At 34.9% G+C, this 27,786-nt stretch overlaps 1 protein-coding gene across 2 annotated transcripts; it reads left to right on the forward strand.

Moving 5' to 3' along the window:
• Positions 1–1,345: 1,345 nt before the first annotated feature.
• On the forward strand, positions 1,346–17,522 carry GRV2 (DNAJ heat shock N-terminal domain-containing protein). Of its 2 annotated transcripts, none has more exons than XM_085739429.1 (22): positions 1,346–2,204; positions 2,442–2,678; positions 2,826–2,913; positions 3,014–3,222; positions 3,484–3,596; positions 3,673–3,735; positions 3,935–6,151; positions 6,491–6,853; positions 7,286–7,426; positions 7,674–8,066; positions 8,197–8,691; positions 9,468–9,691; positions 9,793–10,137; positions 11,305–11,599; positions 12,945–13,397; positions 13,475–13,820; positions 13,982–14,325; positions 14,426–14,890; positions 15,037–15,161; positions 15,978–16,101; positions 16,842–16,910; positions 17,092–17,522. In XM_085739429.1, exons 5-22 carry the CDS (start codon positions 3,489–3,491, stop codon positions 17,299–17,301), a joined length of 6,780 nt encoding a protein of 2,259 aa, XP_085595555.1. In that variant the 5' UTR covers positions 1,346–2,204; positions 2,442–2,678; positions 2,826–2,913; positions 3,014–3,222; positions 3,484–3,488; the 3' UTR covers positions 17,302–17,522. The 2 variants fall into 2 exon arrangements, with proteins under 2 accessions (XP_085595555.1, XP_085595554.1); XM_085739428.1 differs by having other exon boundaries at positions 3,495–3,596.
• The last annotated feature ends 10,264 nt before the right edge of the window (positions 17,523–27,786 follow it).

Below are 27,786 nucleotides of genomic sequence, written 5' to 3' on the forward strand. Positions count from 1 at the left end.
TATCGTGCTATTTATTACCTTTTTATGTTATTGTCGTGATTTTTTCTTTCTTATAACACAAAATTTAATTTATACGATGTATCTCAATGGAAGAGTCGTAAATTATCTTTGAATGGTCGTCTTATCCTCTTAAAAGTTGTTTTATCTGCCTCACTAATTTAATTTGTTTTTTTTTGTTGAAAAAACCTAATTTAATTTGCTTTTACATGTATCGTTTATAAAATTGAATCGTTTGAATATTTTTCATGGGTTGGAAATGGAGAGACTCGTAAAACTTATTGTGTTGAGCGGGATAAGGTTTGCTTGCCTAGAGAAAAGAATGGGTTGGGGGTCCTTAGTTTAAAGGCGTTTAATACTGCTTTGTCGTGGAAGTTGTGTTGGACAATGAGTAACAAATATGAGAGTTTATGGTTTTAAGTTTTGTCAAATATGTACGGGTGAAAATGGGTGTTTGGTAAGGGGGGTAGCTTAGATTTATCTTGGTAGAAAGTTGTGTGTGGAATAAAAACAGACCTTCTAGTGTACATGGTAGTTGGTTTTGAGATCGATTGTCAAAGGCGGTTGAAAATGTTAAGAGATTTGTTTTGATGAGCGGGCGGACGAAGAAGTTCTTAAGTATAGATTTATCACGATGTCCAGTTTATGTATCAAGAAATAGGTGTTAACGGTAGATGTGTTGGATACAGACGAAGGTCTAGGTGACGTGGGCTAGAGTTAGGATAAAAGTCTTCTTCTTTTGGAGGAGAATTTAGTTGGGATTCTTTGACTAACATTTCTTTGCAGGAAAATCGAAAGATCGTTTCATTTAGAATCACAACTCACGTGAAAGATAATATGTCAAAGAAGTTTACCTTATATCAGAGATAGAGTTTTGCAGTTTGCAGAAATCCTGAAAAATGGTTTTAATTGAAACCAAAGTCTAAGTGAAGGATATTTTGTCAAAGAAATCTACCATATAATCATAAATACTGTGAGCGTTAACGATTCTCCAATAAGTGATTTTTCGCAAAACAAATTAATACCCCATAAAATGCCACTAATACATAAAAGCTTCACAACGATGATTTACTAACCAGAGATAATTTAATCAAGTATGATTTTATTGAATTAGAGTCTCTATTTTTTTTTTTTTATCAAGTAGTTTAGAGAGTCTCTTTCTAATATCAATTAACGTAGTTTTAAGACATTACACAACATTTATATTTTGATTACCCTAAAAAAACATTTATATATTTTGATTAAATGTGAAAATATTGTGTAGTATGGCCACACTTAAAAAGTGTTACTTAAAAAGCAAACAACAGATAGCGCGAATAAGAAGATGCCACATGATCCTCAATAAGTCAATACGGTGCGTTTAACTGTTAACATTTCTTCTCCATCTTTCTCGCCACCATTTCTCAGCTGTACTCTATACCCAACTCGATCTCTCTGCTTCGATTCAATTCAATTCTCCACAATCACCTTCAATCTATGTTCCCTCAATTCACAACAAGAATCGATCGATACAAAAGAACACTGAATGAACAGACTCACCATAGCTAGGGTTCGTTCGAGTTAATCGAACAAAATTCATAGAACTGGGGGCGAATCAGTCCCGGCTTCACGGAAGCCCCGCGGCTTCATCACCGCAGGGACTCTGGTTCTTTTTCCGTTTCTACAATGCGCCACGTGTCCGCACTCTCGCTAATCTCTCCGATTCTGTAACCGTAAGCCGTTACGCTTCCGATCTTAACCCTTCCGTTTCTCTTCCTCCGCCGCCGGTCATGGAATCCGCCGTTAACAGAGCAATCTCCTCCGCCGCTACTAATCCAACTCCTCCGCCTCTCGAAGAGCCTGAGTACCTTGCTCGTTACCTCGTTGTTAAACACTCGTGGCGTGGACGCTATAAACGGATTCTATGCATTTCTAGTGTCTCTGTTATTACGCTTGATCCCTCTACTCTCGCGGTTACGAATTTCTATGATGTTGCTACTGATTTTGAAGGTGCTGCTCCTGTTCTCAGTCGCGATGAGAATTCAAATGAGTTTAGCATTAGTGTGAGGACTGATGGACGTGGAAAATTCAAAGCGATGAAGTTTTCGTCCAGGTATAGGGCGAGTATTTTGACTGAGTTGCATCGGATAAGATGGAATCGGTTGGCGCCGGTCGCTGAGTTTCCCGTGCTTCATCTTCGTCGACGAGCTTCGCAGTGGGTTCCTTTTGTAAGTTCAAGACAGCATAATCGATACATATGCTTATTGACTATGTGATTTATGTTAATATTGCTATGGTTAAGAGTGTATGATACTGTTTATTAGTTATATGTTTTTAAATATGAGGTGTGAAATTATTAGTATGATAGGTATGCAAGGTTCTTATAATTGGGATATTACTCGTGTTTTATTGTGTAATAAAATTGGTGAGCTGGTAAACTAATGTCTGACTGGTTGCTTTGACAGAAATTGAAAGTAACTTATGCTGGTGTAGAACTTATTGATTCTAAATCCGGTGAGCTTCGCTGGTGCTTGGATTTTAGAGACATGGATTCCCCTGCAATTGTTCTTCTCTCTGATGCTTTTGGAAAGAAAAATGTCGATCATGGTAGTGGATTTGTTCTCTGTCCCTTGCATGGAAGGAAATCGAAAGCTTTCCAAGCTACTTCTGGGTGCACAACATCAGCTATTATCTCTAATTTGGTATGCATGACTTCATTCAAGCTTGAAAAGTTATTCTGCTAGACATTATTTTTGCCACGTATATAATGCAGCATTCGTTAGATGGTTTAGGAAAATGTTACCTGTTTTGATATCAGGAATAATAACAGTGCATGAATTTTGTCGCAGACAAAAACTGCTAAATCCACTGTGGGGCTGTCCTTGTCTGTGGAAACATCTCAAACTCTCACCGTTTCTGAGTATATAAAACAAAGGGGTAACTGGTTATAACCTGGTTTTTGTGCACTACACTTTCAAAGTTTTACTTTTCTGGAATGAATTTATATCTTAACCTTAAATGACTAAATGCGATGCAGCAAACGAAGGAGTTGGAGCGGAAGATACCCCTTTGGGTGGTTGGTCTGTAACACGTCTGCGTTCTGCTGCTCATGGAACTCTTAATGTTCCTGGGCTGAGCTTAGGAGTTGGCCAAAAAGGCGGACTCGGTGATCATGGTGATGCTGTATCTCGTCAGCTCATTCTTACAAAGGTTTCACTTGTGGAAAGGCGTCCTGAGAACTATGAAGTAAGTGATGAGTTTAATAAGTAAATTTGTCGACTGCCTGTGTTAAATGAATTGAATAACAATCTATAATTGCTTAACAACTGAATTGAACACTTTACCTATCTCTAGGAGAATGTACAAATGAATTGTGTTCATCAATAGTTTCATTCAGACTTGATGTGTAGTAGTTGACACAACCAATTTCAGATTAATGGATTCATTTTGCAATGCAAGTTCGTTTTTTTCAGAAGGGTCAAATTCAATGTTGAGAATTTTTACTAGAATGTATGCAGGCTGTTACTGTTCGTCCTTTATCTTCAGTGTGTGCTCTTGTTCGGTTTGCTGAAGAGCCCCAGATGTTTGCAATTGAGTTCAGTGATGGATGCCCCATCCATGTAAGTCTTTCGCATGCTACTCTAGTTGTACATTCTCACGGTATAAAATTTCTCATGCATATGCCATGAATTGTAGGTCTATGCAAGCACTTCTCGTGATAGCTTACTTGCAGCAGTTCATGATGCGTTGCAAACTGATGTAGGTATTTTTGGTTAAGAATTGTTCTATGATTGCATGTGTCCATTGAATATCGGTGATGTGTGTCTTACGATAGTTGTTTTATCTGGTTATTTTCACTTTGGACCATTTTCCGAACTGAAGGAAATTATGTTTAATAGTACTGATATTAATAGAAAGCGTCAAGTGCGTGTTTGATTTATCGTGATGTTTTTCTCAGGGTCAATGTGCTATACCTGTCTTGCCAAGACTTACAATGCCCGGTCACCGTCTTGATCCTCCCTGTGGGAGAGTTTATTTGCAATATGGTCAACAAAAACCTGTTGCTGATGCAGAAAGTGCATCCATGCATTTAAAACATTTAGCAGCTGCTGCCAAAGATGCTGTTGCTGAAGGTGGTTCCATTCCTGGATCTAGGGCTAAACTGTGGCGTAGAATAAGGGAGTTCAATGCTTGTATACCATATAGCGGAGTGCCTTCAAACATTGAAGTACCAGAGGTTACTTTGATGGCCTTGATTACTATGCTTCCTGCTGCTCCAAATCTTCCTCCAGAGTCTCCTCCATTGCCACCCCCTTCTCCTAAAGCTGCAGCTACTGTGATGGGTTTTATTGCATGTTTACGTAGACTACTTTCTTCAAGAAGTGCAGCTTCACATGTGATGTCTTTTCCAGCAGCCGTTGGAAGGATGATGGGTTTACTCAGAAATGGTTCAGAAGGTGTAGCTTCTGAGGCTGCAGGGCTTGTTGCTGTACTCATTGGTGGTGGACCTGGGGATGCAAGTGTAACAGATTCTAAAGGAGAGTGGCATGCTACAATTATGCATAACAAGTCAGTATTGTTTTCTAATCATAGTTATATCATTATCCTTGTCAACAGATTAAAGCCCATATCAGTATCGCCATTACTGTCAATGGCTCTTGTTGAAGTGCTTGAGGCTATGATTTGTGATCCGCATGGAGAGACCACCCAATATACTGTTTTTGTTGAGTTGTTACGCCAAGTTGCTGGGTTGAAGCGTCGCTTGTTTGCACTGTTTGGTCACCCTGCTGAAAGTGTTAGAGAAACGGTAGCTGTGATAATGCGATCAATTGCAGAAGAAGATGCTATTGCTGCGGAGTCAATGCGGGATGCTTCTCTACGTGATGGTGCTTTGTTGAGGCACTTATTGCATGCATTTTTTCTTCCTGCTGGTGAGCGTCGTGAAGTTAGTAGACAACTTGTTGCTCTTTGGGCAGATTCCTATCAACCAGCTTTGGAGCTATTATCTCGAATTCTGCCTCCGGGCCTTGTTGCTTATTTGCACACTCGTTCTGATGGAGGTCTTGCTGAAGACACTAATCAAGAAGAGTCATCATCTAGGAGAAGAAAAAGACGTTTACTTCAGCAGAGGAAAGGTCGCACGGGGAGAGGAATGACTTCCCAAGAACAATCTTTCCCTTCAGCCAATAGCTTCGATGTTTCAGATTCAAGTAGGCAGACAGGTGTTGCTGTTGGTAGAGGGTCAGATAACTACCCTAACACTTCTGTTGACCCAAGTTCTGGAAGTTTTCAATCTTCTATAGTTCATACTAGTGAAAATCTAGCCAAAGAATCCATTGGAGAATCCCAAAATGGGTTTTCAGCCATTGTGGCTTCAACTACTGTGGCATCAGAAAACTCAAATGAAGCTCCTGATTTTTCAAATTCAGTTGATCCCGACTGCAGTGCAGTTGGTTCACAGAATGCAGGCATTCCAGCTCCTGCTCAAGTTGTTGTGGAGAACACCCCTGTAGGATCTGGTCGGCTTTTATGTAATTGGCCTGAATTTTGGCGAGCTTTTGATCTTGATCACAATCGGGCAGACTTGATTTGGAATGAGCGCACCAGACAAGAGTTGAGGGAATCGTTGCAAGCTGAAGTTCATAAACTAGATGTTGAGAAAGAGCGTACTGAAGATATTGTTCCAGGGGGTGCTACCCTTGAAATGATGACAGGGGTTGAGAGTGTACCACAAATATCTTGGAACTACTCTGAATATTCTGTTTGTTACCCAAGCTTGTCGAAAGAAGTTTGCGTGGGTCAGTATTATCTGCGTTTACTGCTTGAGAGTGGCAGTGGTGGCAGGGCACAAGACTTCCCGTTGCGTGATCCAGTTGCTTTCTTTAGAGCCCTTTACCATCGTTTTTTGTGCGATGCGGATATAGGGCTTACCGTAGATGGTGCTGTTCCTGATGAATTAGGTGCATCTGATGATTGGTGTGACATGGGAAGGTTAGATGGTTTTGGTGGAGGTGGTGGATCATCAGTGAGAGAGCTTTGTGCAAGGGCGATGGCAATTGTATATGAGCAGCATAACAAGACCATAGGCCCTTTTGCAGGCACAGCTCACATTACTGTTCTCTTGGATAGGACCGATGACAGAGCTCTAAGGCACCGACTTCTCTTACTTCTGAAGGTTTGTGTTAATTGAATTTACTTATTCTTTGATCTGTCCTGCTGTTTTGCCCCTCTAGTTTTTCTTTCTCCGAGTAAGGTGATGAAGAGTTACTCTGCTTTTGAAATTCATGTTAATATTTGTGCCTTTTCTTTAGGTACTAATATTTTGGCAGGTTTTTGAACCAAAAGAAAAATGCATTTTAAAATGTTGACCTTCAATGTTGCTAGTTGCAGTTTGGTCAGTTGTCGTATTGTTTTAACTATTATCTTAAATGAAGTAGCATTTTAAAAACTCTCTAGTAAATTACAAATTCTGCTGTTTGATAATTTTAAATCACTATGGCTTACTCAATTTCAGGCATTGATGAAGGTTTTATCAAATGTAGAGGCTTGTGTTTTGGTTGGAGGTTGTGTTTTAGCAGTTGATCTGATTACAGTGGTACATGAAACCTCAGAGAGGACATCTATTCCCTTGCAATCAAATTTGATAGCAGCTAGTGCTTTTATGGAACCACTTAAGGAATGGATGTATATTGACAAAGATGGTTCCCAAGTTGGGCCTATGGAAAAAGATGCTATCAGAAGGTTATGGTCCAAGAAGGCTATCGACTGGACAACAAGGTTTTGGGCTTCTGGGATGCTAGATTGGAAGAAGTTGCGTGATATTCGTGAGCTTCGTTGGGCTCTTGCAAGTAGAGTTCCCGTCCTTACGCCACCTCAGGTAAATCGTGTTGTAGCTGGAAGATATATTGTTGTTATTCGTATAAATATAATTTCTTCTGTTGTTTTATATTGACCGATTTTTTTTCCTTCCCCTATGTCTGATGACTGCTCTTGATTGTTTCTGTCTTCTTGGTTTACCCAAAGGCTGTGCTTGTTTATATCTCAATGACTGGCTTTCTTTGTTGTACCTAACTTATGTTGAGATGGGTTGCCTATGTTAATGTGCCCTTAGATTGATAACTCAAAGCCTAGGCACAGTTGGGAATGTCCCAACGATGAAAGAACACAATTACGTTCTTAAAATCAATGTCTCGCTGGAAAGTGTTCTTATGCTAAGAATTTGTCTCAGAAAACATTTTTTAACATTTTCTTCTTTATTTACATTTTCCTGGCTTCCTTCTGATAGATAGAATGTGAATATTTTATTCAGGTGGGGGACACAGCTTTGTCTATATTGCATAACATGGTGTCTGCACATTCAGATTTAGATGATGCTGGAGAGATTGTAACTCCAACTCCTAGAGTAAAAAGAATATTGTCAAGTCCGCGCTGCTTTCCACATATTGCACAGGTAATAGATAGAAACTGTTTCTTATTGATCAGCCATGTAGTAAAATAATATTTGATATGTAGTAAAATAATTGATCAACTCAAAATTATTTCTGTTAGATATTATGTTTACTGTTCGTCTTATTCTTGTGACCTTTATCATTATTAATCAAGTTGTTTGAAATGTGATAATATTATTTGGTTGTTTGTCGTTTTTTCTACTTATCCAAATAACATTTTTTTTTTTTGGGCGGGGGCGGTGAATGCAGGCCATTCTTTCTGGGGAACCAAGTATTGTTGAGGCAGCTGCTGCTTTGCTAAAGGCTATTGTTACCCGCAATCCCAAAGCCATGATTCGTCTATACAGCACCGGTGCATTTTATTTTGCACTAGCTTATCCTGGATCTAATCTACTTTCAATTGGGAAGCTCTTTGCTGTCACCCATGTCCATCAAGCATTTCATGGTGGTGAAGAGGCTGCACTTTCTTCTTCGTTGCCTTTGGCAAAACGTAGTGTTCTTGGTGGACTTCTCCCTGAATCTTTGCTGTATGTACTGGAGCGTAGTGGTCCAGCGGCGTTTGCGGCAGCAATGGTTTCCGATTCTGACACTCCAGAGATAATATGGACTCACAAAATGAGGGCAGAAAATCTAATTCGTCAGGTATTGACTTTTTTAAAGACGCTCTGAAGCGTTTTTTTCCCTTTCAATTTTCGTAAGAATATATTCCCTCACTTTCTAATATGATATTCACATCATGGAATTGATTACATGATTGTTTGCTCTTTATCAGGTTTTGCAGCATCTTGGTGATTTTCCACAGAAACTGTCTCAGCATTGCCATGTTTTATATGACTATGCCCCCATGCCGCCAGTGACATACCCTGAGCTGAGAGATGAAATGTGGTGTCACCGTTATTACCTCAGGAACCTATGTGATGAGATTCGTTTTCCAAATTGGCCAATTGTTGAACATGTAGAATTTCTGCAGTCATTACTTGTAATGTGGCGCGAAGAGTTGACCAGAAAGCCCATGGACCTTTCTGAAGAAGAAGCTTGCAAGATCCTCGAGATATCCTTGGAGGATGTATCTAGTGATGATGTAAATAAGAAGAAATCTTTCGAGACTGCGGACGAAACATCTAGCTTATCGAAGCAGATTGAGAACATTGACGAAGAAAAGTTAAAGCGACAATACCGAAAACTTGCGATGAAATATCATCCTGACAAAAATCCTGAAGGAAGGGAGAAATTTCTTGCGATACAGAAAGCCTATGAGCGCCTTCAGGTAGACTGAAGTTTCCATGTTATACACTGGCTTCTTTGGAATCTTGTTTCAATAAATGTTATAAAGATAGCATAATTATAACGGTTTTCATACTTACATTATATTCCTAGTATCTCAGTTTTTAAAAAATAATAGTTTATTCATTCAAATCTATATTTTTGTTTTTGTTCCTAGATGGGATAGAATTAGAAATGATGTCATTAGAGATAGAGTTGGGGTAGCACCTATAGTAGAAAATATTGTAGAAACTAGACTTGGGTGGTTTGTGCATGTAGAGAGAAGACATGTGGATTCTGTAGTAAGAAGAGCAGATCAGATAGAGGGGATCCAGATCACTAGAGGTAGGGGTAGACCTAGAAAACTGCAAGAGAAACTATTAGGAAGGATCTAGAGATAAATGAGTTGGAGAAAGACATGATTTTTGATAGAACACTATAGCGTCCTTTGATTCATGTGGCCGACCCCACTTAGTTGGGTAAGGCTTGGTTGTTGTTGTATACACTTGTTTTTATTGACTTGGAAAGTCAGATAGGGAATACATCCACTTATGCTCCTGTTTATTTATTACGTATTAGCATGTAATGTTAAATCTTTTACTGATGAATGTTTGCATACAAGCTTACTAATGAGGTGTAAAAGTCATAATGCTCATTCCATTTCATTTTGATTCTTGGTGCATGTTTATAGCCCAAAGGATTTTATTATATTGTTCATTTGCAAGAACCAATACTTTTCTGCCTTTTATAATTTGTTTGCTTAATGTGACCAAAACTTAGGCTACCATGCAAGGCTTGCAAGGTCCTCAGCCTTGGAGGTTACTGCTTTTATTAAAGGGACAATGTATTTTATACAGAAGATATGGAGGCATATTAGAGCCATTCAAGTATGCTGGCTATCCCATGTTGCTAAGTGCCGTTACCGTTGATAAGGATGATAACAATTTTCTTTCTTCAGATAGAGCACCACTCCTCATTGCTGCTTCAGAGCTTGTCTGGCTAACGTAATATTTCCATGTCCTTTCTTGTTTGGTTCACCACTATGCCAATAGTTTTTAAACACTTTATGGTAACTTGCTGTTTTATTGAATTTTCATGTTATCAGGTGTGCTTCTTCTTCATTAAATGGGGAGGAGCTAGTGAGAGATGGAGGCGTACATCTTCTTGGATCTCTTCTTTCCCGTTGCATGTGTGTTGTTCAGCCAACTACTGTTGGAAATGAACCATCAGCCATTATTGTTACAAACATCATGCGAACATTTTCAGTAATTAGTCAATTTGAGGCTGCCAGAGCTGAGATACTTGAGTTTTCTGGATTAGTTGAGGACATTGTGCATTGCACAGAATTTGAGCTTGTACCTGCAGCAGTTGATGCTGCTTTACAGACAATTGCCAGTGTTTCTGTTTCCTCTGAATTGCAGGATGCTTTATTGAAGGCTGGTGTTTTATGGTATGTCTTCTTCAATTACTGCTTAGTTATACAATGTTTGTGTATATAGTTTAAGTTTTCTTTATAGGTTTGTTGTAGGGGGTGAATCTGTAGCTTAAATAAGATAAGTAGGTTCAATAAGTAGTTACTTGTGTGGAGCTTGTTAACCGTTAGAATAGAAGAAAATATATCATCATATCTTTGATATTATATTAGTATGTCGAGTTATTTCCTAGGATCGGTTTATAATCATAGAGTATCTTATATTATCTCTTAGGATTAGATTTATATTATTATTATTATTATTATTATTATTATTATTATTATTATTATTATTATTATTATTATTATTTAGGACTGAGTTTATGTATCCCTATAAATAGAGACTAGTATTTACTATTTAGTCTTATGTATTAAGTCAACATCAAGCATATTTCACTATAATAATACTCCCTCCGGTCCTATTTATAAGAGAAATTTGGGTCCACAAAAGTTGACGTATCTAGTTAAAAATTCAGTCCAAATACATTCACTTTTGTTGACCTAACTTTCTCTTATAAATAGGACCGGAGGAAGTATTTCTTATTATTTCTCTCTTCTATTTATCTAAAATCCCACAACTTCTAGTATGGTGTCAGAGTCTATCCTTGATTCATTGGGCTACCTGTCAGGACACTCGGGTCATGCATGAAAATGTGCTCATATAGATGAGATGAATCCCTAGCCACTGTCCCACTATTGGTTTTTGGTGTGGGCCGTTTCGGTCTGCAATCCAAGATAGCTAACTATGTTAATAAATGGACTTTTCAAAGACGCTCAGGCCGAGCGTTAGGGCCTAGTTTACTCAGTCTAGTAAAGGCTCTACACCTCAGTCTAATATGCGTAGGAAGATTAATCTACCTAATAATTGCGCTTGACCCTCTTCCACCTTGAACCCAAGATATGACCCTTTTCCTCTTAGCATTGTTACATTTACTCCTCTCAGCATTGTTACATTTACTCCTCTATGCATCTTGGTTAATCCTTTCCATTATGCAGTAGTGATGTTTCAAGTTGTTGGTTATCTAATGAGCTTTAGCTTCTGTATGTTTACAGTAATTATTCGTGGTGCATAAAGAAAATTTTCTATCCTATGTGGTTATGCCAAAATATTTTTTGTACTTACCTATTTAATATGGTCTTCAATAGGTATCTTTTGCCATTGCTGCTTCAGTATGACTCAACTGCAGAAGAGTCTGATGCAACAGAATCACATGGTGTTGGTGCTAGTGTTCAAATTGCAAAAAACATGCATGCCATAAGAGCATCCGAGGCTTTGTCAAGACTCAGTGGTTTGTATGGCGATGGGAGTTTAATTCCTTACAATCAGGCAGCTGCTGTTGCTCTTAAAGTTTTACTAACACCCAAGCTTTCCAGCATGTTAAAAGATCAAATGCCCAAAGATTTACTTTCAAAGTTAAATGCAAACCTGGAGTCACCAGAGGTGAATTTTCCCCCTTTACTCAACTGTGTGGAAGTTTTGGTTGTTGTTGTTGCTATGGGCGCTTAATTTCTTACTTGTTAGACTATTGATACAAAATGACATGAATATTTATCTTTCTCTGGCACGCTTTTAATTAACATTGCACATGTTATCTGAACTTGCTATATTGTGTGAAATCTGTTGGTAAAGAAAATGTCTGTTTAGTAAGTAGTAGGTTCTTAGTTTTTTTCCATTTTAATTATTTAGCATAGGTAACTGTTTAGGATGTTAAAATAATCAGGTGATATGAAGAAGCAACATGCTTTTTTAAAAAAAAAAAAAAAAAAAGATAAAATCTTGACCATAAAAATTTAAGTGATATGAAGAAACAGCATGCTGAATTAAATGACTTTTGCTGGTTTTATGCTGAAATTAAAAAAACTAGACATTTTCATAGTAAGAAGTAAGAACTTCAGATAAAATCTGAAGAACTGATTTTTTTTTTTAGTGAAAAGATGATATAGATTCAACAGATACAGTAAGTAGAAAGATTAAAAGATAATAGGAACTGAATGGAAGAATACAAGGAAAATACCAGGGATGTCATTCTGTGAATCGTGTCAATGTGACCAGAGGCTACAACTGAGGACATTCAAGAGTACCTTTGCCTCCTTTCAGTTTCTGGGTTACTTCTTAACCACCTTGCTATCAACCTCCTTTCTTCTATTTATAAGCTATTCAGTTACATTGCTATTTCCCTCCCTTTTTGCCGTCACACCGACTCTCCTGACCTTGGGCCCTTTATTTAGCTGCAAAAATATATACGTTCAACTTTGGAGAAAATATGTAGAGCCGAAGAAATTTTGAAAAGAAATGAATGAATTAATATACAATGCAGGCAATGGGGGAGCAGCCTTTTTGGTCAAGCAACCTAGGAAATTAAAATTGAATTTTTTATGTTAAAATTGATTGAACAATCATATTTTTTACTTAAATACAGTTTTTGAAATTAAAAAATATATATAAATTTAAGTTGCTGAAATATTCCTATGACATAGTTAAAGTAGTGTTAACAGTTCCCCCACCCCACCCCACCCCTTCAAATGAAGAAAAATTACAAGGAAAATGTAACTGACATTGTATTGTTGATATACTTGGAACAAATGATTTTTTATGGTTATTTATTATTTCTTCTATAATCTAGACATTAGTCTTCCTCTTGTTCATTGAATAGGTTTGTTTACTAGCTAACTGTGGTGTTCAATGCCATGAAGTCCTATAGATGATTAGATAATATTACTAAGCATTCTCTCTTCCCATTTTAATTGTATTTTCATGTTCATACTATCTTTTGAATTCTGTGCAGATTATCTGGAACTCTTCAACACGGGCAGAGCTGCTGAAATTTGTGGATCAGCAACGCGCAACTCAAGGTCCTGATGGTTCATATGATATTAAAGACTCGCACGACTTTGTCTATGAAGCACTATCAAAAGAATTGTTCATCGGCAATGTTTACTTGAGAGTCTACAATGATCAGCCAGACTTTGAAATTAGTGAACCAGAAGCTTTTTGTGTTGCTCTAATTGATTTTATATCCTATCTTCTGCACAATCGATGTGTTGAAGAGCCTAATAATATTGTTGAAGAGACCACTAGTTTCACTGCGACTCCCGAGCATCTAAACGAGGCTGTTGAGGGATCTGGCAACGAACATCAGATCCTGAATAATTCCGGCACAATGTTGGATGAACAATCTGTAGGGAAGGAAGAACCTGAGCTTATTAAAAATCTCCGTTCTGCACTGATCTCTCTTCAGGTTGATCCCAACTACCTTATTTTATATTGAAATACTTATCTAGCATGTCTCTGACTATTCTTATTTATTTTTTGCAGAACCTTCTGACTAGCAATCCAAACTTAGCATCCATATTTTCACATAAAGACAAGTTGCTGCCACTTTTTGAATGCTTTTCTATCCCCGAAGCTTCAGACAGTAATATTCCTCAACTTTGCCTCGGAGTGCTGTCACTCTTGACAGCACATGCTCCCTGCTTGCAAGCCATGGTTGCAGATGGGTCTAGTCTTCTGCTTTTATTGCAAATGCTTCACTCGACTCCCAGTTGCCGTGAAGGGTCCCTCCATGTTCTCTATGCATTGGCAACCACACCAGAACTGGCCTGGGCAGCTGCTAAGCATGGTGGTGTTGTCTACATTCTTGAATTGCTATTGCCTTTGAGAGGTAGAAAACTTGTATCTCTTAGTTGGTCTTATTTATTTGTTTCGTTTCAAGAATCTATTTTCAGATTTATAAATATTGTTAGTTGGTCTTATTTATTTGTTTCGTTTCAAGAATCTATTTTCAGATTTATAAATATTGTTAATTGACATGATTCTATGCAGAAGAGATTCCACTCCAGCAAAGAGCTATGGCAGCCTCCTTGTTGGGGAAACTCGTTAGTCAACCAATGCATGGGCCAAGAGTTGCGATAACACTTGCAAGGTTCCTTCCAGATGGCCTTGTATCCATAATTAGGGATGGACCTGGTGAAGCTGTTGTAGTTGCCCTTGAGCAGACTACTGAGACACCAGAACTTGTATGGACGCCGGCAATGGCAGCTTCCCTATCTGCACAGATTTCTACTATGTCATCAGAGCTATATCGTGAGCAGATGAAAGGTCGTGTTGTTGATTGGGATGTGCTTGAGCAGGCATCTGGACAGCAGGAGATGAGAGACGAGCCACAGGTATCACCTAATATTTGTGATGTATATAATCATTTTTTGATGAAATGTTGTACAGAATTCCATATTAATTTGTGAATGGACTAATTTTGTGTGTATGCAGGTTGGGGGCATCTATGTCCGTCTTTTTCTGAAAGATCCCAAATTCCCTCTGAGAAACCCTAAAAGGTTCTTGGAAGGTTTGCTAGATCAGTACTTATCATCTATTGCCGCCACTCATTATGAGGCACAGACCGTTGACCCAGAGCTTCCTTTGCTTCTTTCGGCTGCCCTGGTTTCATTACTGCGTGTGCACCCTGCACTAGCTGATCATGTTGGGTATCTTGGATATGTACCTAAATTAGTTGGTGCAGTTGCATTTGAAGGAAGACGAGAAACAATGTCCACGGGTGAGATAAATAATGGGAAGCAGTCAGACAAAACAAATGGCCCAGATAATGAATCAACAGAGAACTCACAAACTCCTCAAGAACGTGTGCGACTGAGTTGTTTGCGTGTCTTGCATCAACTGGCGGCTAGTACCACATGTGCTGAAGCCATGGCAGCAACCAGTGTAGGATCACCTCAGGTATCCAACAAGACATTCTATTTCAAGTGGTTAATTTACAAACCGTTTATCCTACATTGTTTTTTTATTAACTATATGCATTGATCTTAAACTGTATTTGAAACAAACAGAAATTTTGAGTTCTATTTTTAAATTTCTTTTTCCAGGTTGTTCCACTACTAATGAAAGCTATAGGGTGGCAAGGTGGAAGCATTCTAGCTCTTGAAACCCTAAAGCGTGTTGTGGTTGCTGGCAACAGAGCCAGGGATGCTCTTGTTGCACAAGGACTTAAGTAAGGACTTTATATATTTAAATGTTAATCTACTTCTAATTAATTCAATATTTTATGCCTTTGAAACCCTAATTCATAAAAAGAATTTCACATTAGCTCCAGACAACTGCCAAAAGATGCGAGTGAAATAGATGACACATGTCTGTTTTTTATTTGTTGGCTGCCTTCACTTTTGTAGATATGAAGTTTAGTCCTTATGTTATTGATAAAGAGTTTGAAATTCGAGTTAGCAATTAATTAAGTACAATAAACATACTACTTTGTTTGATGTTCTCACACAAGGATAAAAAATGTCATAAATACACCTTAATTTTACACAAATAACTGCATCTAACTAAATCATCCTCTAATTCTAATAACACGCTCTCACACTCTGCTTTGTGGAAATACCCAAGAGACTCATACGAGTAGTTAGTTGATTGTTCCTACGCCAACTCTTCCTGCTGCATCTGGCTATAGTCTCTGGCATGTGGAAACTATAAGATATCCACTTGGGGTGTTGACATTTGACTGCTTAAATAATTGATTAATGGCATCAAATATTTTTTGTTGTTGTTTAATATATCTTGGAAACTTTATCCTCTAATATCATAATCTAGAAGACCCTGTTGTGATTGATGTTGAAACATTGACAATTGTCACTGCAATGAGTGATGTTCTTCCGTTGTATGAATTTGCGTTGAGCATGAGATATGAGTATTCTTTTTATTTCTTATAGGAATGCAATGGTGAAGAGTGTTTTATGTGTTTACTGATTATGGCAGTAGAATTACGAACTCCCTCTCTCTCAGTACTAATATTTTGCAAACAATGCAGAGTTGGTCTTGTTGACGTACTTCTTGGTCTACTTGATTGGAGGGCCGGGGGAAGGAATGGGTTTTGTTCTCAGATGAAGTGGAATGAATCTGAAGCATCTATTGGCAGGGTGCTTGCAATTGAGGTTGGAATCTCAGTTGATTTTATTCATCTACTTGAGTTTGAGTTTCTCTCTTACATCTTTTCTTCTTTATCAACATTTGCTATGTCTTTTTTCTTTTTATAAAAATGTATCTGCTGTTTTATTAGTGTTTTTTAACTTGTTCACATTTTGTTTGTCTGTCTGAGTTTCCAAGGAACCGACTTTTTGTTTCAAATTTCCCATTTTACAATTTTCTAACATGCAATTTCACTCTTGCAAAAATAAATAATCCTGCAATTTCATGTGTTTTGTATTTCATTCTGCAAGCATCTTGTTTGTTCATTAATTTGGATGCAGGATTGAAAGGCATGTGGTTAATTATAAAGAAAATGATCTAGCCTGACTAACTTGTACTAATTTTCTGTCGGATTCTGATAGATCACTTAGGCATATTCTAGAAGAAAGTGGGGCCATGTGGGAGAGAATGAGTTAATTAGTGACGCAGAGCTAGATTTTAGGAGAGTTTGTCACAGGGGGTAAACCAGAATATTTAGTAGGCAAGATTTTTCTCTAGGCTAGGAACAATTGCTCTGGATTAGGAAACTCTTATTTTTTCTTACTGTTTATGTTTTTCACCGTTGTAGAGTTTTATTTTTTTAATGGCACCATTGTAGAGCTCGAAGCTCGCGTTCTCCCAATTCAATAACAAACTGCTTACATAAATTGTTGTGTTCCATCAGATTCAACTTTTGCTGACAAGTTACATTTACACACTGAATCAGGTTCTGCATGCGTTTGCTACTGAAGGAGCCCATTGTACTAAAGTGCGGGAAATATTGAATAATTCAGAGGTGAGTCTCTACATCTTGATTTGTAATTAGCAATATATATGTGGTTGTTCAAGTTTTGTCTTTCGCCTCTTTTTATTAGTACTTCAATTGTTGCTTATGCATTTTGCTGCATGTATTTTGCGTTTATACCATCCATATTTTTAAGACGTGTCTTATAGTCTTTTTCCATCCTGTGTTCAAGGTTTGGAGTGCATACAAAGACCAGAAACATGATCTCTTTCTTCCTTCAAATGCTCAATCTGCAGCAGCTGGCATTGCTGGTCTCATTGAGAATTCATCGTCATCGAGACTCACATATGCCCTTACAGCTCCTCCACCACAATCTACTACTTCCAGACCTCCCCCGTCATCCACGTCTGACTTCAGCGGAAAGCAGGATCAACCTTTGTAGCAAACAAGTTATGATGTTTTTACATAAAATGGAACATACACCCAAGCTTATACCTGTAATTCACCTGTATAGCACACTGTACAGTTTTGTTGTCTTTTTGCTCCAAGGAGCAACTAGGAAGCATGTGCAATTTTCTCGAGTTATTGGTTTGTGTAAAGAGGGATTGGATTATGTATTGATTTGCTACAAAATAGTGAGGCCCTTTTGTGCATTCCCGTGAACTTGTCTTTTATTTGTTGTTTTACCACGCAATCTATTTGGCGAGGTATTCTCCTATGACTATTACTTTTCCCATCCTACTACCTTCTTGCATGCCCTATAAAATTTCCCAAAATGACCATGGGTTTTCGGATTATAAAATCCGAAAACATCCAAAATGTGTTTGGATTTTATAATTTGAAATATGCTTATGTATAATCAGCAATCATAATCTTTCCTATTTGTGCAGTTTTGAATTTTTCTTTTAAAAACAACAAAAAAAAAACAAAAAAAAATAATAAAAATCTGTCAAATAAAATCATAAAATTATAAAAAATACCACAAAAAAAAAATTAAAAATCAACTAAAACTAATGCAAATTTTTTCGTATTTTTTTGAATATGAAAAATGGGTCTAAATGATGAAATTTTGGGGCTTGTAAGAAGTCCCTTCTATGGGAGTTTTGATCCTTGATTTTTTTTTTTTTTTAATTTTATGGGGAAGTTTCGGAGCAATCTAATCAAGTAGTCCGAAAACCTGATTTTTGACTAAAAACAACTAACAATGACCTAAAACTGAATATTATAAGAGTTGGGAAGATTAATATGGTTTTTAAACTGGTTATCCATGTTACAAACAAACTCAGAATTTGTGCTAAATCAGTCATATTATATATAATCGGAACTATTTTTTCCTGAAAAAGGGTACTATTTATTTGGTCTTGTGATCATATTAGACCTCCTCTCTATTTGGCCAACCACATTCATTTAGGTGATGAAGCAAAGTTGACCATCGGTTCTTAGCTCCATAAACCTATTACAGTTCTATGATGCGTTTATTTCAAGTTATTTTTGTAGCTTCACTTTCGAAAATAAAATGATAGAAATATGTACTCCTACATTTGTTACAAGTTTGTTAAATTTTATTCCCAAGTATAAAATATTTCAGAGAAAAGAAAAAATTTCCTAAAAAAATGGTGGAAATAAAGTTTTCATAAAGATGAAAATAAATTTATCTATAGCTATCTTTTAAACTTACTGTTATAAAGGTTCCTACAAATATTATTATATTAACCAAACACCTTTAACTTTCCTATTATAAAGGTTCATAGAAAAATTATTATATTAACTAAACATCTTTTTCAAATACATTGTAATAAAATTCTCATCCTTATATTTCTCTATATTCGTTATTTCTATGAATAAATCAATCGACTAAACTTCAGACATTCGCCTTCTATCATTATATTTTTTAAAGCTTGTTTTTAATTTTTAAAGCTTGATTACTTAAGATTTTCATCACGGTGGTGTATGTTAATTAGTTTCAATTTTGGATTGTCAAAATTGATTCTAGAGGTTGTAGAATTGAGTATATCATGTTTGAAGGATTTAAAGGATAATTGATTTTGCTTCTAAAATTGATTCTACATTGATTTAGAATTTGTTGTTGTTGGCTTCTACGATTAATTTTTGCTTTAAATTTATTGTAAAATTCACTTTTAACATTAATACATCTAAACATAAATCACTTTACATTCGAATTACTTTTATCTAAAATCAATTTTACAAAATTCAATCACTCAATCAATTCTTATAAACATTGATACAAACATACACCTAGCTATTTATAGAAGATACCTATTTGTTTAATTTGTTTTTTAAGTAACAACTCGTGAACATGAAAACATAGAGGAACTCAACTTTTTTCTTTATTAAATGCTAATTTCTTGTCGTAATATCTAAATGTTACTTGTTTATACCTTTTTATTTGAAGATGATATCTTTATTAAACTACAAAATATTAGATGTTATGCATACTTTTTTGTCAATGATATTAAATACAAAAGAGAAATTTTTTTAGGGCCAATCTAACACAACGGTTGGTTCATAGTTCATACCAAAATTCATAGGGTTAGATCGGATTAGAGTAGTGGGTTTTCTTACAAAAGCTTCACAACCACTAATCAAAACCGAAAAGTTGAACAAACAAAGCCTGAATAAAATGTATTGGGGTTACATACTATGCTTATCTGAAGTATCAGCTATTTATTTCTATAGCATATTTACATTATTGCTCTATTGTCAAGATGATCTTGGAAGGATTTCGAAGGAATTATTCTAAAACCACTCTTGAATAATCTTGTAGAATTAAATCAGGGCAAATGCTTTCCTTATAGAATTAAATCATGGCAAATACTTTCAGTTGATCCCTTCAAATAACTCCCTGGAAAGACTTATTAATAACATTACATTATTATTTTTTGATGAACAAGGTGGAGAAGTTCATCAAAGTTTTATAAATACATATATCCACTTTGTGATTGTTAAAACCTCTTAAGAGGTACTTCATGATACCTCCCAGATGAGTATCTTTTATCTTCTTAACGAGCATCACTCTTTTATTTTTTAAACTAAAATGTTAGGGGTTAAATTAAATTTGAAGAATGTTCTAAACCAAATAAAGTTGATTTTTTTTGCGTGGTCTGGTGACTAGAAATTCAGCTCTCAAGATGAATAAGTGAAAATTTGGGTTCAAACCTCAGTCCCTGCATAATTTAATGCATGAGTGACTATGAGGGCGGACGACAACCCAGTGTACCATATTTTTAGGGGCACTAAAATTATTATTTTTACTTAATAGTAAGTAATATATATATATATAATTCCCTTTTTATTGAAAAAAAATATTCTAAGAGAACCTTGATTATGAATGAATATTTTTGCAACAAAAAATACAACAAGAAAGACATTGGGATAATTAAAAGGACATAACCTTATTGATTCTCCGAGGGTATCAAAAATCTTAGGACAAATACAACAAGAAAGACATTGGGATAATTAAAAGGACATAACCTTATTGATTCTCCGAGGGTATCAAAAATCTTAGGACATACATTGATTATATATCTCTCTGTTTTTTTTTTTTGTGGTGGCTGGGATTCGAACCCCGGACTTTGCATATATTATGCATTATCCTTACCAACTGAGCTAAGCTCACGGGGACAATTCAATATCTCTATCAATTGAATTGTGCTCACAGAGACAATAAAATAGTGGTGGCCGGGATTCGAACCCCAGACTTTGCATATATTATGCATTGTCCATTATGCATTGTCCTTACCAACTGAGCTAAGCTCACGGGGACAATTCAATATCTCTATCAACTGAATTATGCTCACAGAGACAATAAAATAAATATTTTTATGTACTAATATCTCTATGTATATTTACTGTATATTTATTAGGGAAATGTTAACTAGTGCTCCGGGGCACTGGTTAAGGACCTTAAATGGTAACTTTGTATAAAAGTTTGTGTAATTAATACATTGAAAATTGAAAACTTTGACATTTTAAAAGAATAATTGCTTAATTTAGCATGTTTAAAGAGTACCCCGGAGGCACTCGTTAACAAGATCCTATTTTTTAATATGATTTTTTTTAGATAAATTAGAGTACATTAAGATAAATATTACATGGGATTGCAAGCGAATAAATTACACTAATAATTAAGTACTATTTTATAACAATTTTTTATTATTATTTTGATTTTATTCTCCTCTAAAGAAAATATTTTGATTTTATAGTGACTATTTTAATAAGATAATTAATGTTACGTGATATGTGCGTGTACCAATATATTATTACTTGCTCTAAAAATAACATTATTATTTGATTTTTTTTCAAATAGTCCAGTGGTTAGAAAGTCTTCTTGTATTTGAGATGTAGGCGTTGTGTGTCCTCGTGAGCTTAACTCAGTTGGTATGGACAATGAATAAAATATGCAAGGTTCGGGGTTCGAACCTCGGCCACCACCAAAAAAAAGATGTAGGCGTTGTGTTAGGACAAAGAAAATACAAGAAGGTCCATGCTATTTGCTATGCCATCACCAAGAAGGAATAATTAGTTGTGGTACTGGGCTTGGATGAGTTTCGTGTATATTTTGTAGGATCAAGAAAAAATTCAATTTAATTTGAATCTTTAATATTAGGAAAATGCTTGTTACAACGACAACAAACTTCCCGAATTCTTCACGACCGTTCAAAACTACCCCCTTGAATTGTGGTAACTGACAAGTGTGATAAATGCAACCTTTTTTTGTTTGTTTTTGTTATCACTGAAACTTGCATTCGAGATACAATCGAGATAGATGGTCTCGCGTGAAATAGCACTTCCCTTAATGCTAAATAGACGGTTCAATGTATCTACATAGCTTATCAACTATATGACACTAATCTGAATCAACGTTAGAACATTTGTTTTTCTTTTCTTTCTATTAGAGTTTACTTAACTACATTTCTAATGACTTTTGATATCGAACTCCATTTTTTTCTTGAGTTAGTGAATGTACATATAGCTTTCATCAACCTAATCTTTTTTTAGGGGATCATCAACATAATCTGGTTGATTGTACCATTAAACAAGGTTTTACTTACCCTTTTATTTTATTTTTGTGCGTGTGACAGCTAACACACACAATATATTAAGATAACCATCCAAGCAAACGAAAACAAACGTTAAAAATAGGAGTTAGGTTAAGTTGATTGCACCACGTTATCTATTAAGTGAGATCGTGATAAGCCAGCATATGAAGTGCAACAGTGTTTAATTATTTCGTGAAAAATATATAGGTCAGTTTGGTTTATTTTTTAAAAAGAAAATTACCGTTTGTTTATTTTATGAAAATCAACTATATATCAAAACAAGGCACAATCAAATGATATTAGTTTACTATTGAAAGGAAGAAATAGAGGAAAAATTAAACTATCATTGGTCCATAAATTTGCCAGCCATCCTATCTAAAATATATCAATTATGTTGGCCAACCCATAGATTTTGCAAGTAAATTATTTGAGTTTAAAAAAAAACTCATAAAGAACCCGGTTTAAGTGAATCAAATCGGTTTAAAATAAGATACTTCATCAGTTTCATAATAATTGTCACTTTAACATTTTTTTTTCAATTTTAAAATAATTGTCATTTTAAAATACTAAGGGAACATTTATTTTATTTTTTCATTAATATACCCTTATTTGTTGAATTTTACTCCTCTTAACTACCATTAATAAGAATATTAAGGCAAATGATATTAATTTACTATTAAAATCAAATAAACTAATATTTTTTTAAGAACCACACACAATTCAAAAACTACAATTAAACTGAGACAAAAAGAATAGTTATTTTTATGAAGAGTGTTATAAACACTCGAGTTTCAATGCTTTCTCTAACATTTACCTTTTTATTAAGTGAAACTAACGTGAATTATTAATTTTAAGAATAGATCATATACAAAGTGGTTTGACACTTAAGAGTTTCATACGAGCTTCACTCATAATTGGTTTGGCCTTAGAAAGTAGTAAAAACGGCGTTTTTAACACTCCTCTATTTTCATACGTTAATTAACAACCTAGGAGAGAGAGTCACTAGACTTGCCAAAATTGACCCCACTCTAGACAAAAACTAACTACTAGATTATTCCTTTCTCCAATTTAGAATGTGCCACCTATCAAAGTACGAGGAGCCCACGTCTTGATTTATCACTACTCGTGTGCCTCCCATTTAGGATTCCACGTCTTTAAGCATGGGACTAAATCCTCGCATTTGATTTGATAAAACAAGACAACAACAATAACAACTGATTAAAGGCCACCTTATCTATCTTTAACCATAGTATTGATTATACATAGACTGAAAAAATCGTCACATCAACAACTAAAGCAAGTGCTATTTAAGCAACTATTGAAAATGATCCTGGTTAAGACTTAGGTAGCTAGCAGGTAGCATGGACTGGACTAATAATTTGTTGAATGAAACAGTTAGGTACAGTTATAAACTATGGAAAACAAGTTCTTTTTTGACTCAACAAGTTGAAAATAGCTTAATTTGTGGGGGCAACTGATATATGGAAAAAGCCTGATGTTTGGGGAAAGTAGAATTAAAATGAAGCTGATGAACTTTCCATACATGCAAATGAGATGCAACTAACTTTTAAATGTGATAGAAACTAGGATTAATAGTGTTTTATCCTCTATAAACGTACGAAGGTTCAAAACCAAAAATCTTTAAATTACAAGGACGAAAACTTAAAAAAAAAGAATTACAGAGTGAAAAATCAGAAATAACCTATATTACAGTAGGGTAAAACACTATTAACCCTAAAATTCATATATTACATATGCATTATGTTTTTGAATTTTAAATAACTTTAATTTTCAATACATTATGGTATAAATTTTAGAAGTGATTAAAAAAAAAGTCAACATTTCACTTGATTTAACACCAAAAAGATATGGATAACACCAAAAATAACGTTATGATTGATTGATGTATAAAGTCAATTTACACTTACTACGATTTATATGTGAATAAAATCCTTTTTAAATGTCACATTCTATGGTTAGTTTGATTTGAATTCAAGATATGATAAATTTGTTTTTAATTAAATTAGTTTACTTAAAAAAAATTAGAATTCATCCTAAAAGTACAGCACAATTTGTAGCGGCAAGAACAATAATATACGAGGCGAATGAAGAATTGTGAAAGAAAATAAACTATTATGACGCAAGTTGGGAAGGAAATCGACACAAAAATTAGCTTCCTTTTAAATATGCTTCATCAAGACATTCCAATCTAAAAGATGAATAAGATAAAAAATGTTGAATGGCGTAAGAATTTTTTTTTGGTTACTGATAGAGATGGGAATAGGCCAGGCCGGCCTACAGGGGCCTACGGCTTAGCATACGACAGGCCAGGTCAGGCCAGACTTTTTTCTTTAAGAGAGAAGGCCTAGGCTTTTTTTTAAGCCTATTTAGCTTAAAAACCAGGCCGCAGGCCTCTCATAAAGCCTCTTAAGCCTATTAGGCCGGCCTATTTAAGGAATATGAATAATATTATTTATTATTATATTATATTTTGCACTTTGAATTAAAATATAAATTTGTAAACTTTTTCAATAATTTAATCTTTGTTATTATACATTGATTTTTTGCATATATATAAATGTACTATTATAAACTATAATAGAAATATGATACAATATATATTGAATTCCCTAAAACATCGTGTTGATTATCAAAAGAGAGTTTAATATAATTGAACTATTAGTTCACTAGTCCATTTAAACTTGAATCACATTGCTTATTTAAAGATGTTCATAAGATATAGGCTTTTAAACAGGCTAGTAGGCCGTATCAGGCTTTTAGAAGGTCAGACTCAGGCCTAAAAAGTTGGCCTATGACAGGCCGTAGACCAGGCTTAGGCTTTAAAAAAATATGGCAGGCCAGGCTTAGGCCTTGCAAAGCCTAACTCGGCCTATCCTATTCCCATCCCTAGTTACTGAGGCGTAAGAGTTGTAATATAAGTTTTTTTTGTTTAAGGAAGTTTTAATGTGATGCACAATATAAATATATAGCAACATAGAATTGATATTTTTTTCCTCTTTGAGCAATAGAATTAACATTCTATAGTTCCGTGAGCATGGCTCAGTTGGTAGGACAGTGCATTATTATATGCAGGGGTCGGACACCCCACTTATTCACCTTATAAGGTGAATTCTAGCCACTAGACTACCTCACCAAAAAAAAAAAAGAATTAACATTCTATAAGAAGAGAAATAATATTTTCCTTAATCACGTGCGAGCTTAAGATCTCGAAAAGAGTCCAAGACTCCACCAAAACTTTATCTCTTACTATTCATTCTTCTATATATCTTCACTTTGAGTAAATAGTCACTTTAGTTCCTGAATAGGAAAGGAGTCGTCACTTTATTCCTTGAATGCAGATAAATTGCAAAATAGTCCTTGAATGTAGACTTTGTTAATCAATTTAGTCCTTGAATGTAGACTCAGTTAGACAATTTAGTCCTTGAATGTAGACTCCGTTAGTCACTTTAGTCCCTGAAATTGACCAACAACGTCTACATTCAGGGACTGTTTTGCAATTTCTCTGGATTTAAGGACTAAAATGACTATTCATTTCCCATTCAGGGACTAAAGTGACTAATTCCCCTTTTCACTTATTGTGAAATATTTCCTCCATCTCACAATATTTTTCTTACAACCCGAGAAAAAAATGAAATTTTAAATTTTCAATATAACTTTAATTGTTTATTTTTCAATTTTACCTTATAATTAAGGTTATGTGCATCACTTCCTAGATTATTATTCTCCGCTGTCCTCGTGAGCATAGCTCAGTTGGTTGGGACAATGCATAAAAATATGCAAGGTTCGGGGTTCAAACCCCGGCCACTACCAAAAAAGATTATTATTCTCCGCTTAATATTTATGATAGTTTTTTATTATAATGAAATAATCCCTCCGTTTCAAAATGAGTGCATTTTAGGTGTTTACACACATATTAAGAAATGCAATGATTAAAAGAAAGAGAATGGTTATTTTACCAAATTATCCTTATTAACTATTGGTTAGTTTTAAAAGTAGTACTTTGGAAGTAGTGTGCAGAGTATTAATTTGAGAGTACAATTGAAAAGAAAAATTTATTATTGCATTGGAAACTGAAAGTGACATTCATTTTGAAACAAATTTTTTTGACTAAAGCGACACTCATTTTGAAACGGAGGGAGTAGTACATATGAATAACTTGGTAAAATCTTTGTGTTCTCTTTGCAACAAATGTTGTGGTATATACCAACTATAAATCATAATTTTTCTCTACGAGAGTTTGTTTACTAGTTTTGAGGAAAAGAGAAGGATGAATTTAGAGAAAAAAAAGAAATTAACAAATGGAAGAACTTGAGAAGTTTGAGAGGGAAGGTTTTTGGAGAGTTTAGTTTATGATATTCAAAATTAATTTACGTTATTATAATATTTTTAAAATAGAAAATATATTAATTATAAACATTAATTTACTATTCTAAAAATATAAATACTATTACATGTGTGGATTTGATTGGGGTTTCACCACTTGTGAAATTAGGGGTCGGATCTTTTACTGTATGATAGATAGCTCTAAAAGTTGCATCAAGCAAAGTGGCAAAACATGATAAAGCTTCATCTGACAATCAACATGTTTTTATACCATTTGCTTTTGACATTTTCGATTTCCTAGTACTAGAGGTTGTTGACCTTCTACATAAAATTTAAAAGGTCATGCGTAACAATATCATGTCTCCTAAATCCATGAATGTTGTGTTTACGATGATTGATTTTGTCATTCAAAAAGATCTAACGGCGCAACTTATTGTTTGTTTACCTCCTATTTATATGTAAGTAATCATTGATATATATAATTAATAAAACTGAATGAATACTAATTCAAAAAGGGTCATGTTAACCAGTGCCCCCGGGCACTAGTTAAGGAAACTAAAAAAGGAAATTTCAAAGTAAAAATAACACTTTTTAAGCTTTTGATGAGTTGACAACACAAGTTCCAATGCAAGACTTTCTACATTTGATTCCTTAACCAGTGTCCCGGGGGCACTAGTTAACATTTCCCATTCAAAAATTATTAAAAAATTCTCTATTTTTCACCCTCCAAAATCCCCCATCTTTCTCCCTAGAAAGCATTAAAAAAAAAAAAAAAAAAAAAAAAAAAAAAAAAAAAAACTATTGTGTAGGTGGACAATTGCCTCTGATAGCTTCCTACTAGTAGATCCACCATTGATGTATATTTAATGAACGAGACAAGAAAGAGCAAAGAGATTATGAGAAAGCAGCACGAGTGAGTTGGATACCGACAACTAGAGGTGTCAATATTATGGGGCCTTGAAGTTTTGGCCCCAGCCCACATAGTAATGGGGCTTAAAAATCCACAAGATTAAAAGACCCACATTCATGCAAGCCCACAAATCAAAAGCCCCCAAGCCCCAAAATTTCTATAAACATTTTCTTTTAAAGTTTTTTTTTTTTTTAAAAAAAAACTATTTTTAAAGTTTTTTTTTAATTCAAAACAAATTATTTATACAAAATAACTTATTACGATTTCATTTTAAAAAACAACTTATTCAAAACAACTTATTTATGCAAAACAACATATTTATACAAAACAACTTATTCAAAACAGCTTATTTATGCAAAACAGCTTATTCGAAACAACTTATTTATACAAAATAGCTTATTTGTGCAAAACAGCTTATTCAAAACAACTTATTTATACAAAACAGCTTATTTGTGCAAAACAACTTATTTATACAAAACAGCTTATTCCGATTTCATTTTAAAAAACAACTTATTCAAAACAGCTTATTTATGCAAAACAACATATTTATGCAAAAACAACTTATTCAAAACAGCTTATTTATGCAAAACAGCTTATTCGAAACAACTTATTT

The sequence above is a fragment of the Medicago sativa genome, chromosome 8, assembly GCF_051527215.1.
Source record: "Medicago sativa cultivar Bolivia chromosome 8, Bolivia_mono, whole genome shotgun sequence".
NCBI lineage: Eukaryota > Viridiplantae > Streptophyta > Magnoliopsida > Fabales > Fabaceae > Medicago > Medicago sativa.